The following is a 15696-nucleotide window of genomic DNA, read 5'->3' on the forward strand; positions in this document are numbered from 1 at the left end:
TGCAATTTACCAACTCCTATTAATCTTCCAAGTTCCCCAAGAAATTTAGAAGTTAAACATTTATATTGTTTTTGTAGATTCTTTTTTTTAACATTTTTTAATAACAAAGGTCGAAAGTCGCACTGAAGGAGCATACCCTAGAATAATTCAATATTGTTTCAATCATTAACAACTGCATTACATGAGAAAAAGAGAGGAAATAAGGAACAATTGTGGTTCAATAGAAACTAATAGAGCATAGCTTTAAATTCTTCAATGATCTTCCAGACAAGATAGTATAAAATAAGAGTTTAAAACCAACTTGATGAAAAAAAAATAAGAGGTTTCAGAACTTTAATCTATTTTAAGAACAGCTGCAGAAATTCAATGGTTCTTTAGTCTATGAGTATAAGTTTGCAATACCTCACTTCAACATTCGGATTTTATCTATTTAGTTCTCATCAGAAAAAAAAAACGAATGAATTTCATAAGAAACTAATATAATTTTTTACAAGTAAATAAATTTATTAAAATTATTAGCTTATAATTGAAGGAATCCAAACACTCAAACAAAAAACTAACTAACAGAAATCAACAGTGAAAAAAATTAAAGAAATGATTAACTTTTTAATTTGTTATCTAATAAAACAGGTGAAATTGCTTTATCCCCTAAGATAAATTTCTTAATTCTACTAATATTTTCAACGAAATAAAAATATAAAGAAATTATAAATTCACAAAATAAATATACACAATAACTGTTCAGGCTCAAATCCATTTTTAAACCACTCCTAAAACCTTACTTAGTCTCATCCATGCTGTAGGCGATATATTAACAGTCAACACAGTAAAAATCATGTATTCTTAAGTGAATCAATCAAAACTAATTCCGTAAACTAATTTTTAAGAAACCTTTAATTCCAGACTTAGTCAATCATGACGCGGGAAAACATTTGACATTGGAATATCGATATTATACATTATCTATGTATTTCGATATAACTCAACTATCGATTCCAATCAGTCAAAACTAGTAAGGTTACTAACTAATCATCTGTTCGGTTCAGGGGTTGGAATTATCTTACTGTAGGTTGACATTTATTCAGGCTGATTAAATGCTCTATTTTATTTTATTTGTTTTAGTTTGAATTCTATTACATTTTGTTCAAATATGGTTTAAATTCATCAAGTGCAGTTTTATGTTTTCTCATTATTGATTGCTCTTTACTCACCTGAAAGTTATTTGTTGATGAATGATCTTTAATTAAAAAATAATTAATCTTATCAGTTTAGAATAAATGTGCTTAGAATGACACTTGTATTTGGAGTGGGTATTGGAACTTTTATTATCTTATTTTTGTTGGCTGCTTCATTCGTTTTGTGTTGTGTTTCTCTAAGAACTCAAACTAAAGTTGGACCAATATTCATTTTCTTTTCTTTTGTGTTCATTACCATACTGTTGTTAATTCCAAGAAGTAATGATACTTCTGACAGTATACATAAGGTTTGTCATTATTAAATTCTAATGCACCTTTTTTTGTCTTTAGTTGATAACCACCAAAAAATTAATCATTTTATGTTGGACTTAACTTATATGTATTTAGTTCTCTTTTGTTTATTTATTTTACAAATTTTGTCTTAGGGATTATTTGTGTTTTTTATGAGCTCTTATTTTTACATTCTATTACATCTAAAGCACATATTGGTTCAAGCTAGCTTCTTTATTTCACACCATTAGTTTCTAGTAAATGTTTGGAATAATTTAGAATGCTTTTATTTTATTTTAGTTTTTTGCATCAGTGTTAGTTTTAAGGCCACTTTCTGTTAGTTTTAAGGACACTTATAGGGAATATAATTTTTAATGTGTTGTATTAGCATTCTGCATTATTTTACCGATTATTTTGTATTGAAATCTAAAGCTTTTGTCTTGTAATTAATAACTAAGCATTCTAAAATGAATAATATAATAGTTGATTGTTGTTCTATTTTTAAACTTCTCTGATTGCTTTCTATTTTAGTTAATGCAACTTCTTTTTATAACTGCACTTGCTGATTGTTTTTTTATTAGCTTGTAGCTTTCTACTATCGATTTAGTTGTCAATAAAGCTATTTTATTATTATCAGCTAGATCGATATTAGAAAGCTAATTATGTATAATATATCCTTAAGATTGAAATTTGATAATGACTTTCACAGGTTGACATCACTTAATGGAGCAATGCCTTAGTACGCTCTACAGTTGCCACAGTATTGGCATTTATTATTATGCATTTCAGGTTGATAAAGGATTCTATTCCTTCTTATGTTAATTCCATTTTTCAAGATTGAGGGATATGATTTTGAAACTAATCCATTTAGAATAAGGGATAATTAAATGCTCTATGGCCCGTTATTAGTTATAAAATCATTATGTTGCAAGAATAGTTTATAGTTTTAATATTTACTTTATGATATGGGTGACCTGATACTATGCTAGTAGACAGATAGTATAACTGAATTTTCTTCCTAGGCTATCAATATTTTTCAGATATTTTTAATCGTGTGATCTATTGGACTTAATAAGTTACTAGTTAACAAAAAAAGCTTTTACAGCATTAATTCATTGAAATTCAAAACTCATTTATAGAAAGTACTGCTTGTTAGTATTGACCCTAATCTTTAATGATCAGGGGATTTGTATATATTTATAATTTTGATGTTACTTAATTTGTCAAATCAGGAATGAATATGGAATTAGAAAAAGAAATGTGGAATTGATCAATTTAAAACCACATTATACTTTGAAAAGTATTCTCAGGAATCTCTTGAATAATGCTCCAAAGGAATTCTAATTGGAGAAAGGCCTAGTTAAATGATACATGTGAAAATAAGGGCAGATATTTGTAAAGTTAACTCAATGTGTTGTCCCTGCTATTTATCTATATATTTTATGGGATATTTGTTTTTTCCTTCATAAATAATTACAGATGGTAATCAGAGTATTACATTGAAGTTGGTAATGAATTTAATGGTTGTATAGTTCTAAATTTATTTTATTTTTTATTGACTATTACACTTGTGTTTGATTCATTTTTAATTTTTTTAAAAAATTAGAAATGTTTAATATTTGTCATTCCTCACAAATTTCAGATCGAAGATCCTCACTTTATTGTAAGACTGTGCCTTCTTGCATTATTAACTATCTCTACTATTGCTGGATTTTGCTTCCTTTGTGTTGACACCCTTATGGCTCAGACCAGACCTACCTTGCTTAGACTGTAGTCGCATATTTACAATGAAAGGTATATTTACTATCCAAAATGACTTATAAGTGCGTACGTGCTGGTGTTATTTTGATTTTAGATTATTATTTAGTATGTATAAATTTTTAAAATTATGACTGAAAACCAAAAATCCACCCTAACAACACGGTCTGCTTGAGTGGCAAATTGTTTCAAATACCTCGGCTCCACAATAACATCAATTAATGATCAACGGACTGAATTAGGCCAGTGTATAATAGCATGATCAAAGCCTTCTTCACTCTGTCAAGAATACTGGAATCTCCAAAAATCTGAAGCTAAGGGTGTACAATGTCATAAAGCTAGCTCTGATATATGGCTGTGAGATCTGGACTTTAACAGATACCATAGAAAGCAGAATCAAGATATTTAAATGAAAAGTCCTCCATACAATTACAGGAGTGATCTGGGATCAAAGCCTTAACGCATGGAGGAGAAGAACTAACAGTGATCTGCTCGTAGAAAAGTCAATATCTCTTGATATGAAGGCAAGGAGGTTAAGATAGGCGGGACATGTGGCTCAAAGCAATCCATCAGTACGTCTCTAAATAAATAAAAAAAGTTTATTTATAGCACTTATTTTCTTTATTGATTCAAACTTACTTTTGTATTGATATGAGTGGATGTTTAATAATTTTTAGGAAAAGAATGGTAGTCTAGAATCACCATCCTCAAATCATTATTTTTGATTAATTTTTTTTAACTCAAATTGGTTGTGAAAGATTTTACCATACCTATTCATTAGTGTCATTGAAAGCCCTAAGTGAATAATAACTTGAGAAAGATGAAAACTTCTTAGGATTTTAGTGAAACGAAGTACAACAATTTAAACAATTTCTATGCATTTGATGGAAATGGAACCTCCCCCAACACTGTCCTAACAAAATACTATCAATTTTTTAAAAATTGACCAATGAAAGGATAGTACTCAGCCAATAAGAAATAATTACGTCTCATTGAAATCAAATTAAAAATTTTAAATTAGTGATTATTTTTTTCTAATACATCATTGCACATGGAAAAAAAGGATTTCAGAAGCACAGTTGATTCGGAGCAGGTTACTTGATCTCATATCATCTAATATTTATGGAACATGAGCTGATTTTCCAAGAATGAAAAGTATCTGGTTATCCATTTTGACAAAGAAAAAGTTTATAGGATATAAAATCCATCACTCGACCTTCATCAATTATAACAGGGGATTCCGAGGTGACCTTATACCGTCAGATAACATAGGGTGAAACTGTTCCTTCGAAGTAAGGATAGATATTCATCTATCTTTAGTAATAGTTTGACCTACAGAACACATCAGAGTAGTGTTCTGTCATCACACAAGCTATATTACTTCCATTCAGGATCCAAAATTGAAAAACAATATTATAGAATTGTTTACTTACCGTTAATTATTTGAATTAGAGTCCATATAATGGTTTATCATTTTTCATAGAAAAACTAACTAACTGCTTGTTTCCCTCAAAACTCAAGACACCTACTTGTCTATAGTTTATTTTTTTCGATTCAGCAGGTGACTATGGCCACTCAGAGCCTATTGTACGCCATATCTTGTTCTGCTTAAACAGGCCACACACCTTTGCAAATTTAGATATTGTATACTTTTGCAAACTTAGGGTTCATGATTCAATTTCTTCTTAAAATTAGAAACCGTATTCTAGCCAATGCATCACATATGCATATGATGTGATGGGCAGTTCTTCATCATCCCCTCTACAGAACATGCAGATTGGTGACTCAGTTAATCTCATATTAAAGTGGTGTTTATTCGGCTCTCAGTGGCCTGTCATCCTCCTTTAGAATTAACATATACTCACGAAACTTAATGTCGAATTAGAAGTTAAATTTCTGGAATTAATCTTAGATCATATATTTGACTGCTATGAAGTTATTACTGGAAGAATGTCTCAAAAGGCTGAATAAACTTAATGTTCTCGCTGGATGTTCTTGAGTTAGAAAGTTTACATTTGTCTAATTAGTTCAAAACTAGATTATGGAAACTGGAGTATTCGTAAGGAACCTAACTTAACCTGTCTTTTAGGCAAATATATGTATAATTAGCTGATTTAGCACTTGTCTTTGTTGATGATGTGGTCTCTTGTTAGAGCATTTGAATAAAGTGAAGAAAGACCTTATAATAATGATTACTTAAATCAAACATATGGTCGTGTTTCCCTGAAAGATTAAAGAATAAATCACTACTTGAAAGGAATAGAATGGAAGTTTGATTGTGAAAAAGTGTTAATACCTGAGAAATTTCAGAAAATAATGAAGTCATAACTTATAATGGGAAAAGATGATCCTGCACACAATTTTAGGTGCAATTCAAGAAGGAATTAATTTGAGACCGAAAACTAATCTTGAGTTGGAGGAATTATCATATCTCTCACCTGATGAGAAATAAGAAATGAAGAGTAAGATAATTAGCTTAAGTCCATAAGGAAGCTGTCAAAGAGAGAGAACAAGTATGTGCTAACAAAAAGATGTGAAAGTGAATTTGAAAAGTTTAGGGGATGGAAGGAAGTAACTGAGTTGAGGATGATTGTAAATTTTCCATCGTTCTTCATAAATATGAATCTGAGCTAGTTATTTTATATTAGCAATTGGTAATTAGTTCCATAAACTATTATTAGCACTATAATTTTATTCTTTTTTAATTAACTATATTATAAAATAATATGATATCTTTTGTTATTGATAGCTCTTCGATTATTGAATCTGCTTCGTGTTAGAGAAGTGCTCCAACATCCACCTATAAGATGTAAATCTTTTAACATTAATAGCAGTAGTGAATTCAATGAAAAGGTGAGGAATATTTTAAAATATTTATAGACTGTACTCAAGTAAAACTTTTCACTTAACCTGAGTGGATTCCAATTTAATATTTTTATAAAACCTATTCAGAAATTTACCTACTAGTGTAAACAGTACAGTTTCATTGTCATTTTCAAGTACCAAAGTGACTTTTCGCCGTCATCATTTTACTTATGTCACCATATGGAATTTTTTAGAGGAACATGATAGTAAAATGCCATTTTTCCAAAGAGATATTTGAGATATCAAGAAAACCTTTCTGCATCTTTTAATAACCAAAAGTTTAAGAGAAGATGTATATCTTCATGTATATCTTACAATATACAGTATTGTAATCACACAATTTCAGAATGATGGTAGAAACCACTCTGCTCTGTTCTAGATCAGAAATTTTGTCTATTTTTGGTAGACATTAAAACTGTTCAAATAAAAAAAACACTGGTTTAGCTGTTAAAGGTATTCTGCTTCGGTGAAACAAATTTTCTCCTTTTTTTCTCTTCCACATGTAAGATTGAAACAACCGATGATGCTTGTTGATGTGATAGGAACTGACATTAGAAAAGTCCTGGTGCGTTTATTTTCTCTCTTCTATATCTTCTAGGCCACTAAGTGGATATTACAAATACCATTTTTTCCCCACTTAAATGTAATATCCACCTTCTGTTATTATTTTTTTTTTTTAGTGTAATCTATGGATTCGGTATTTATGGTGTTTTTGAAAAATATAATTATTTTCTAAATATTTATAAAAATAGGCTAGCTTTCATTAGTTACAATATTAAACTTATTAGTATTATTTTTAGAAACAATGAAAGAAATATACTTAACCTAACCCCTAACCCTTTCTTTCACTTTTCCAAGTAATTACTCAAATCACATTGGGACAGTTTGCACTTTATTGATTTTCGTACAAATACTTGTGATAGTTTATAAATCCTTAATTAATATTATATATTAAATTATTTCATGACAAATTAAATTAAATTATGTGATAATTAGTGCGATATAAAATTTTAAAATTAAAAATAATGTTTCTTAAAGGCCTATTTTTTAACAATTAAACCTCTTTGATCAATAATATATTAAAGAAATTCTCTTCTCTCCCTTCCTTACCCTTAAGCATCATATGATTCAACAGCTGTAACTTGAATTTGAATTATGCTGATGCCAATTTTCCTTAATATATTTTCTGGGACTCATTTGTTCAGATACCTCCAAGGTGAGCTTCTTGACACGGTGGTTCTTGGTATAAAATACTTGAACCAATAGTTCTGTTCAGTAGCCAACTGATAAAACCCAATAATCACAGTGATGCCATAGTTCTCATTGCCATGACCCTTAAAGCCTTGAAGAGGGAAGTGTTTTTACGACATACTCTGCATTTACCTCAACTCAGCCTATATAATATAATATTGAGGATTAATATTTTTGGATATAAAGTTTTGCTTGAAAACATTCGTTCTTATGAGAAATTATGTAGCCTATTATTCCAAAAGGATCCAATTTTACTGTTGCGATTCCCATTGTTGAAATCTACAAAATGCTAGTAGCACTGTTTGCCTATCAGCTATGGTTAATTTCTTTTCGGTTAGGAGTTACATTTCTAGAATACTGAGACTTAGATTTAGGGGATCAATGTCTTTTTAAAGATGTATTACTTGGCACTACATCCCCATATTCAGTGAAATTTTGCAGAAATCAATAGTTTGGGAGTACCAAAATATTCTTGCAATGTAGTTTTGGACATTTTGAAAGAACTTCCCCAGTATACATCTTTACAGAGTATTTCCTTTCAGGATAGTAGTCATACATCATTGTTTCCATTCCCCAATGGTGTCTTATCTCAATAACACCTTTCAATGATCCGTGGATTCCACAATCTTAAGTTTAATATATGATATTTGATTGCTTTATTAATTTAATGCTTCAATATTCTTTCCATTATAAAAAACATATGAACTTATTAACCTAAATATAATTTACGTATTGTAATGATGCTTATTTTAGGTTATGAATTCAACTGTGCCAGTGGTGGTAAACTTTCATGCAGAATGGTGTGATCCTTGCCATATTCTTACTCCAAAACTGAGAGAACTTCTTGAGAGTTCTGAACAGGTAATCAAAAATTTATACATACATTTTTTTGAGAGACGTACAAAGTTTTTTTTTATTGTAAAATTATACAAGCTGTCATATTTAAGGGCAAAAGATTTTAAGGTGGTAATTACTCAGTCATACCCTATATTCAGCAGGAAGTCTACTTGTCTGGAATTTTATATGATTAGTATTTAGTTAGGAATTCACTGTAAATATTAGAAATAATCTTTAATTTTCATAATTTTTTTTAAATTTTAAGGACGTGTGCAGTATTAAGTGCATTGGTGATAATTTTAATTCTTCAAAATGTGATAACCGCATACAAATTCTAAGTCTTAGTAGTAAGAACAATAATGAAGATTTTTAGAAAATTTGACAGCTTTAATTTATGCTCTTCTGCTGACAATTAAGATTTATGAACGTTTTCATATAGTATAGCTACTGAAATCATATCATATCACACTCAAACATCAGGTGAAGTAGCCTTGCCCTTTTCATAAAACTGAATATTAATGTTTTCTGGTAATTAGTGGAATTAGTTACATATTAAGAAAAAAGAAAAAGTATAGTATGGTACTAGGGCTGGTATAGAGAAAACATTTGCGATCTCTTTGATCTTCCAATTTTTTTTTTTTTTATGTCGGTTGACTCTCTGTAGAGGTCTGTACCTTTTAGACCTCTGGCCACCCGATCTAGCCTTCTTCATGCCTGCCTTTCTTGGGTGACTGCTTTCTAGTTTGGTGCAAGCAGCTCTTCACATCTTTGTCGATTCTGTCTTTCCAATGGATTTTTGGTCTCCCAAGTGATTGCTTGTCTAATATACTAGCATTCATTGTTTTATAGAAGCGTCCTGATGGATTGTTTCAAGCCACATGTCCTGCCCATCTTAACCTCCTTGCCTTCATATCATGAGATATTGACTGACCAATCTCTGCAAGCAGTTCACTGTTAGTTCTTCTCCTTCTGTGATTCCAGTCAAATGGTTGTTTGAAGGGGATAATGATTATATTTATTGGCTTTCCTAAGCTTTTTTTTTTTTACAAATATGATATTAATCATAAAAAAAAAACACTAAACATCAGTTTTTTTTAGTATTCAAGTAGACTTGAATGAGATTTCAATATTTCTCTCCTGACCATCTCACTTATACTGAAAACCATTAGTGTCTGAATGGGTCCACTAAAGCCGCAGGTTCTCAATTCAAATATATCTGGAACATCATTATAGTAATGATAGTAATTTTTTTCCAAAAAACCCTTAAGTTGTGTCCTCTTTTGATCTATTTCTGCTGTGTCAGACCTGTAAATTTTCTTTATTGCCACTATTACTGTCTAATCCAGAATGAGATACATTTGGATGAGTCACATTGCACAACTGAGTGCAGTCACATTTGGTGGTAAAAACTTAACAATGATTTGTTAATCAGTTGATTATGTTTCACCTTTTCTGCTTTTAATTATAATAAAATTATTATTAATTTTATATTTATTGATGTCCAATGTTTAAATTGGGTATTGGTTATGCCTTTACATTCATTTAAAGGTATCAAGTTGTAAATATTTTTAATCAATTATATATGACCCATTTTGATCTATTGCATGCTGCCATCTTTCAGTTAATTTTTTTATTCTGTCCTCCCAGAGCTCCTCTCTGTGTGTTTTGCAGTCCTCGAGCGAATTAAAGTGTGTGTGTTGGGGCAAGGTCTGGTGAATAGGGTGGGTGAGGGATCACTCCTAAAGCATCATCACAATACACACTGTAAATTTTGTTAACCATCTGTACAGCAGGTTTTCCTTTTCAGAAATAAAAAATCATTAAATAATGAAAGAATTAATTTTTTTCTTTTCCATTTTGAGCAAGCAAAATACCACTTAAAGATAAGGAATCTCGATTGAAACTGATGCATAAAAACAGCTTATCTAATCCTTTTTTAGAATATGTAAACATTATTGAACAAGTAAACATGATTTTATAAACACAAAGAGGATTAAATTGAAATATTGAAAAAAAACTACAAACTTATTTAACAACCCAATAGATTAAATAGTAAATTAAAAATGTTTCGACATCTTATATTTAAAAGATTAATTAATATTTGTCATTTCAGGTTAACTTGGCAATTGTAGATGTTGAATCTAATGCTGATCTAGTTCATACTTTTGAAGTAAAAGCTGTTCCAGCTGTGATTGGTATAAAAGATGGACTTGTTATTGACAAGTTTATTGGCCTTGTTGAACATGATGCAATAATTAAACTTGTTAATAAGCTTCTTGATCATAAGTTTTCAAAAACTAAATAATGTTTCATATAAATGTTCATATAGTTAAGTTTTTTCATAGCTTAATTGTCTGATATTGGGTTATTGTATTTTGAATTGGAATTTTTAAGTTTGTTGTACAATAACACATACAATGAATATTACAATAACCTAGTCATCACTTTGTGTTCCTTGTTTCTTTAACAATTTTTTTATTTATATATTTATTTATAGAAAATACTTATTATAGATATAATTACAATTATTAATTCAAAATTAAATTTAAATTCCGTTATAGAAAAGGGGATAGTTCTGAAGTTTAGTTTTTTATGGATCTATATATTATATAAGTCAAAAATTTTCGAGAAAAAAACATGGATTATGGATTTGTGTTATTTATTTCTGATTATTTGAGTTTATATTTTATGTATTTCAAGATTTAAAGTTATCATTAAAATGCATTAAACTTACTTCTGGAAATTATTAATTCAGTGTTTGTTGCATCATTTTGAGTTCGATTGCATTCATATCATTTATTTTATATATTTCAGTCATTGAATTTTCACATTAACGTTCCATTTCTATAATAATTTTTCTGAAATCACAATGATAACCCTTTAGCTGGACCAGGTGTGTTATCTTCTGTAAACAGATCATAATTGTGTTCACAAATTTAGAAAAACTGCGTAAGTTTCTTGACGTTTCTTTTTTAAAGTTCAATTTGTTACAAGAAGATCTTAGTGGAAATAAATAAATTATCAAGATTGCATTAAAAAACTTCATTCCCATCTCAAAATGTGCTGATATTATAAAAGTCAAAAATTTTTCATTTCTAAAATCATATAACATACATTGATAACTAAAATAAGTGACATTTGTTGTTTCAAATTTCCAAAAAACCATCTTTCCCCATGGTTTTCACCACTAGATAGGATATGTTTAGCTGCTTGTAATACAGTCTGGACTTGTTACTTCTAAGGTTTATATAGTTGTCTCTTAGTTGATCTCTGTTGCACTTGCAAATTCAAGCTGTAAATGTGTACAATCTGATCACCGTGTATACCTTCCTATGTCATCATTCTCTTAAGGAAAATATTTTCTTTCATCTTGTCAAATATTAAACGGTAATGACATATTATCAATGGACATCTTTTTGAATTTTTTTGTTCTGTTGCTCATGAACCTCTGTCAGCTTTGGTGGAATTTCGCTAAGATCCTCTTTCAACAGCTTTGCATCATTGTTAGTATCAGATTCATCTTCTTGTATGAAAAAAACTATTAGATTGACTTCAACATAGGAATCATCAGAATCACTGTCAGATACATAATAATTTTTGAAGATCAGATTCACTAGATTTCTGATATGCAAAGTCTTACCATCTTGATCTACAAGAAATCAAAAGAACTGGATTAAAAAGAGAACTTGAGCCATTAACCTGTAGTAGGCATATACACTATATGGATTATGTGTACATGGAATCATTTATGTTTAGAGAGTTCTCTTACAATGGTTAGAAGTTAGTGAAAAGTGGTAGTACATTTCTGCATGACCTTAAGGTCTCAACTAAAGCTTAGAACTGCCAGCCTCACAGAACCTACACCAGCACCCGTAGTGCTAGCAACACATAATAGACTAAGGGTATCAGATACTTATGGTCTGGCAGAAGGGTTAGAATAATGATTTTTTGGAAAATCACTCATTTATCAAAGAACTGAGTCATATTCTAATATATTATCATTAAAATATGTAAATAATCCTTTAAATGTGTGTATTACTCATTAGTCCAATTTTTTTGGGAGTTTTGTATGTAAAATCTATGAATTGAATAATGCCAAATATATTTTAGATATCAATTTTGTCTATTTTAAAGTAATCATAATTGATATTTTTTTTTAGTCTTATTTATTTAAATTCTTGAAAATTATTTATTTGGATGTACATTTGTAATGTTGGTTAGTTAATTTTCATATTTATCATTTTGAATTTGAAATTAAACATTCACTGGATGTATATTTTACTTACTTATTATTTTGAGTTGTTTTGTAAATATATTTTTGAAAGTAATGCATAGGTTAACCACTTGTGTATGTACATTGTAGTACTTACGGCTTATATTTTGTTAAGATTAATTAATTGATATGAAAATTTTTAAACTTACATACATTTACATCGGCAATAAGTGGAATTCCTTGATGAAAAAATACTGTGTTATACAGTTTTCATTGTTTTTTATGACTGAATCTGAAACTGATGAGAGCTTGTTACTTACTCCAATGTGTACACTTGATGTAAATTAACATTTTAAACTTTTTTCTGTTAAATAGTGGTTATTAGGTTTTAAGAAAAGTTGTTGTAATGTATCAGTCATTTAATGGATATTTCTATTTGAAGGGTTAGTGAAATAAGCTGTTATATATTGGAAATAATATTACCAACTCGAAACCAGGGTACTAGGAAAACTGCCTTAACACATCCCTGATTTAGTGTTAGAACATGAAATGGTTTTTTTAATTCTAATAGTGATAGAGACCATAAGATACTAGACCAACCTGATAATTCATTATTGGATAAAGTTATATTGATATAGAATTAAATTCAAAACACCATAAAAAGATTATTTTATTACTAACAAAATATTCTAGAAATCGAGGAAGGAACATCATTTATGCATTTAAGTTCTAAGTAACACCAAAAAAATATATTAATGGATAAAAATTACATCAGTGAAACACGAAAAAATTAAACCTTTTACAAAATAAAATACTTAATGTTAATATTCTTTATTATTCATTAAGATATATTTTTAAAAAACTTTAAGAGCTAATAAAAATTTAATTTTTAATAGCAAATTTACTAATAAACGCTAGTGGTGATACAACCAAATTCTTGATCACTTATGTGTATTAATAAAATTATATCTGTGAATTAGAGTAAATCTATCTATTTGTTAAAGGTATTTAAAACTAGTAAATCTTAATGATGTAAGATATAATGAATTGTGTAATATTTCTTATTGCATTGACTGTTGTATGAATTTCTTCTTAAAAATAATGATGGTGCGTTGTTAAATATGAGCTTTAAAATGAAATATTATTTTGAAAATATTTCTAAGTCTGATCTCTAGTGACTAAAACTTTTTAATTTATTTTTCTTCTAAATGATTAGTACTCTTCTATAAAACTGATGTGTTCATCTAATTTTAATTGAATTTATACTCCTGGGCAAATGTATTGTACATAATTACGAAATAATATAGTTTTTTTAATATATATATTTTGTTATTGTGATTTAAAAATTGATAATTTAAAAAAAAAAAAAAAGAACTATTAAAAGCAATATTGTTGTGTTTTGTTGACAAAAGTTTAAAGAAAAGAATATAAAAATCAATTCAAAGTAATCAATAAAATTATTTTCATCATTTCTTACTCATTTTTATTCCTAACTTGAGTTTTTGTTTTTTTATGATGTAAAGTTTTTTTTTTTTGTGGTAAATGAAAGTTAATTTATGTATATACTTACTACTAATAGTTATTTTCTTAATACTTATCTAAACTTAAAATATTTCATGTTATATAATTGTTTATTATTATTCTTGGAAGACAAGAATTATGTTAATAATTATTTTTCAGTGAAAACTCAATCTTTCTGTTTGAAACTTTTATCCACAATTGAAATTTCATTTCATCTTAGTAATCTAATATTACACTGTAATCGTATGTTACCTAGTATTTCTTTGTGTGACAGACATTACTTGTTGACCAGAAGCAATATTATCCAAATCACTTCAGACTTAAGTTTTTACCTAAATGTAATTTAATTTATTGTGCCACTGCAAAACTAATTTTGTCTGAAGATATACAAAATAAATTTTGAACTGGAGCTTCCCATGCATGAACAAATGTGTGGCATCCTGAAGACAGGTGAAGGAGTACTCCAAAATGTTGAAATAAAGTTATAACTGTGAGTAAAATTTTCAAATAGAAAGAGTAAGTTTTTTTCTTGATCAGCTGTTATTAATCTAAAATATTTTATTATTAGTTTTCGATAATTGATGTTAGTTTATTTTTTGCTGTGTTTTAAAGAAGATTTTATTGGATTATAGTTATTTATTTATTTTTTAAAAGTTTTTTGTAACTATTTATATTTTATATTTCCGTACAAAAATAATTGCCAATGAATTAATAACCGATAAATATGCTGCTTCAACCTTTATGAACTTAACCAGCTCATTGCCATTTTATTTATTTGATTTTAGTTTTTATATTTACATCTGCGTTGTACTTTTGTGATATAGCTACTTTTTGTGAAATGATACTAAATTCTTTTGTAGATTAGTGAAAAAAGTGTCTTGTTATCCCTTTTTCTTGTACTTAATATAAGACACTAATGAATCCTGTGCCTCCTTCAAATGTGATGTTATATTCTTGTATTATACAATTCATAAACCTTGTCTTAGCTCCATTTTCTAGATTCTTGTTTTATCTATAAATAGTTATAGATAAAACAATCTAACAAATCTAACAAATCTATAAATAGTTATAGATTGTCATAGGACAATCTTGACATTCAAATCTTCAATTTGCACTCTTAATTACTGTAGTTACTAGATAGAATGTTATTTGAAAGTTGTTTTTGGTCATAATGATAATTTAGAAAATTAAAGATAATTATAAGTAATTCTTAAGATAGTAAAATTCTTTTTTGATTATATGTGTTCAGTATATTAATTTTCTTGTTATCTTCTTTAATAAATTTATTATGTTATTGCTATCTGAATTTATTATCAAAAAATAATTAATTTTATTATGTTTGGATTATCTCTCTAGGAAGTCTGGTGAGTCAATTCTTTTAAAAATGTTTGAGGTTTATTTACTTCCATCATTTTCAATAAATTATTATTTATTTATTCATTAACGATTGTACAACGTTTCGGGACCACTGTCCCATATTCATGCACGATAAAAACATTAAACATAATACTACCCAACCTGTATTTTCTTTCTTGATTACTTCTGTCTACCAATATCTGCTTTATGTCTTGTAGATGAACTTTATGGAAGTAGAAGAAAGCAAAAACCTAATTTGTTCTGAAATAGAGATTTAATGATATAACCAAAAAACTGTATAATCCTGTTAAATGTCAGGCAACCATTTAATATTTCTTTTTTTAATTTGATAATATAAGATAATTATGAAGAATAATGTGATAATCTATTTGGTATTTTGACTAACTAAAGTAACTAAATTCTCATTTA

At 28.3% G+C, this 15696-nt stretch overlaps 2 protein-coding genes across 4 annotated transcripts in view; one reads left to right on the forward strand and one right to left on the reverse strand.

The window, feature by feature from the left end:
* The window catches only part of LOC106679126 (ATP-dependent DNA helicase DDX11), a 36672-nt gene extending 35752 nt beyond the window's left edge, over positions 1–920 (reverse strand). For both annotated transcript variants that reach the window (XM_067051853.1, XM_067051852.1), the window contains exon 1: positions 783–920. In XM_067051853.1, coding sequence (XP_066907954.1) covers positions 783–796 — 14 coding nt within the window. In that variant the 5' untranslated portion in view covers positions 797–920. The remainder of the gene's footprint in view (positions 1–782) is intronic.
* A 77-nt stretch (positions 921–997) lies between these two features.
* On the forward strand, positions 998–15209 carry LOC106679124 (thioredoxin, mitochondrial). 2 transcript variants are annotated; one of them, XM_014418088.3, is made up of 5 exons: positions 998–1065; positions 3109–3260; positions 5974–6077; positions 8094–8201; positions 10291–15209. In XM_014418088.3, exons 2-5 carry the CDS (start codon positions 3254–3256, stop codon positions 10480–10482), a joined length of 411 nt encoding a protein of 136 aa, XP_014273574.1. In that variant the 5' UTR covers positions 998–1065; positions 3109–3253; the 3' UTR covers positions 10483–15209. The 2 variants fall into 2 exon arrangements, with proteins under 2 accessions (XP_014273574.1, XP_014273573.1); XM_014418087.3 differs by lacking the exon at positions 998–1065 and adding an exon at positions 1313–1483.
* The last annotated feature ends 487 nt before the right edge of the window (positions 15210–15696 follow it).

The sequence above is a fragment of the Halyomorpha halys genome, unplaced genomic scaffold (assembly GCF_000696795.3).
Source record: "Halyomorpha halys isolate HHAL.00 unplaced genomic scaffold, Hhal_1.1 Scaffold177.1, whole genome shotgun sequence".
In the NCBI taxonomy this organism is placed as follows: Eukaryota; Metazoa; Arthropoda; class Insecta; order Hemiptera; family Pentatomidae; genus Halyomorpha; species Halyomorpha halys.